At 39.5% G+C, this 1,401-nt stretch overlaps 1 protein-coding gene across 1 annotated transcript; it reads left to right on the forward strand.

Moving 5' to 3' along the window:
- Positions 1-603: 603 nt before the first annotated feature.
- LOC107723713 (40S ribosomal protein S12-like) lies at positions 604-1,134 on the forward strand (the record flags this gene model as incomplete). Its single annotated transcript, XM_016532424.1, has 2 exons — positions 604-811; positions 1,002-1,134. Coding segments are annotated over 2 exons (326 nt in total), but the record flags the coding sequence as incomplete, so codon positions are not given.
- Positions 1,135-1,401: the final 267 nt, after the last annotated feature.

The raw sequence follows: 1,401 nt of genomic DNA on the forward strand, positions 1-1,401 counted from the left end.
TATGCTGTTGCTGCACAATCTAGATTTAATGGGGAATGTGCACTGAATGGCTTTATGTAGCGGTTAAAATTTGTTTTACTCACCCTAAAGGTTAGGAACCATATGACTAATTTCTCCCCATAGATTAATAAGAACGGCGTGTCTGAGCTCCGTTTTCAACACAGTGAAATTAAACGGTGACCAAAAGCTGTCAATCAAAGGGGCGCAAAACTAATAGTAGCCCACTTGATTCTTATTTAATTATTAACTTTAAACGTGTTTTGAAGCTATATGATAGTTTTGTGCGGAATACCTTGATAGTATTCACTTTCAATGTACCAGAAAGAGAATATATTGGACATTCTTCTATATCTATGAACGTCTATCTACACGTACATTTATACTCGTGTGCCACAAAATGAAGCCATACAGGGTTTGAATATTATAATTTAGAGGTTATATATATATATATATACCTCTAAATTAACTTAATGTCTGTCCTTGAAAGTGTATGACATGTTAAAGCATTTAAGTTATATTGGATGGTGATTTCTTCTGGTGACCTCGGCTATGATGAACTTTGAATCTTTAGTCGGATACCCCTTCACTCTAATCATGAGTGAGACATCCAGTCTGAAAAGCCGCAGGTTGTTACATGCGTGTGTGCACACCTGACTCTTTACATCCCAATAACATCCTCTTGTACAACTGACAGCATCGCTGCCGGAGGTGTGATGGATGTCAACACCGCTCTGCCAGAAGTGCTGAAGACCGCACTCATCCATGACGGTCTGGCCCGCGGTATCCGTGAGGCCGCCAAGGCCCTCGACAAGTAAGTGACTACTTTAATATACTGGAAGATGTTGCTGTGTGTCTATGATGATAATTTGGCTCCCTCTACTGAAGTCTCTTGAGGATAACTGCCATTCGTTACCCAATTTCTGTCTGAGATACTGTTGAAGCGATCGGTCATACCTGTTGGAGGAGATTGAAGTCATTGATGGTCATTCTTTGTTTGACAGGCGCCAGGCTCATCTTTGCGTCCTGGCAGCAAACTGTGATGAGCCCATGTATGTCAAGCTGGTGGAGGCTCTCTGTGCCGAGCATCAGATCAACCTTATCAAGGTGAGGAAGCTATGAGATGCATCATTATCAGGATTTATGGAAGCTTTATTTCAACCACAGAGTAAAACTGTGCCTCAATACAGTTTGAACTTTATCAAACTCCATTGCGACACTCAGAATTATGAGAAACTCTGAATTCTGTGAGGTTATTTCCACCACAGAAAAAGAAAAATTAATTTGACTTTTTTTTTTTTGCAATCTCATTTCTCACAATTCAGACTCTCAATCAGTATTGCAAGATATAAATTTAAAATTGTGAGAAACTTGTAGTTCTAAGAAGTTGATTGCAAGATGTTA

Source organism: Sinocyclocheilus rhinocerous, unplaced genomic scaffold, assembly GCF_001515625.1.
Source record: "Sinocyclocheilus rhinocerous isolate Xijiao unplaced genomic scaffold, SAMN03320098_v1.1 scaffold905, whole genome shotgun sequence".
Classification (NCBI taxonomy): domain Eukaryota; kingdom Metazoa; phylum Chordata; class Actinopteri; order Cypriniformes; family Cyprinidae; genus Sinocyclocheilus; species Sinocyclocheilus rhinocerous.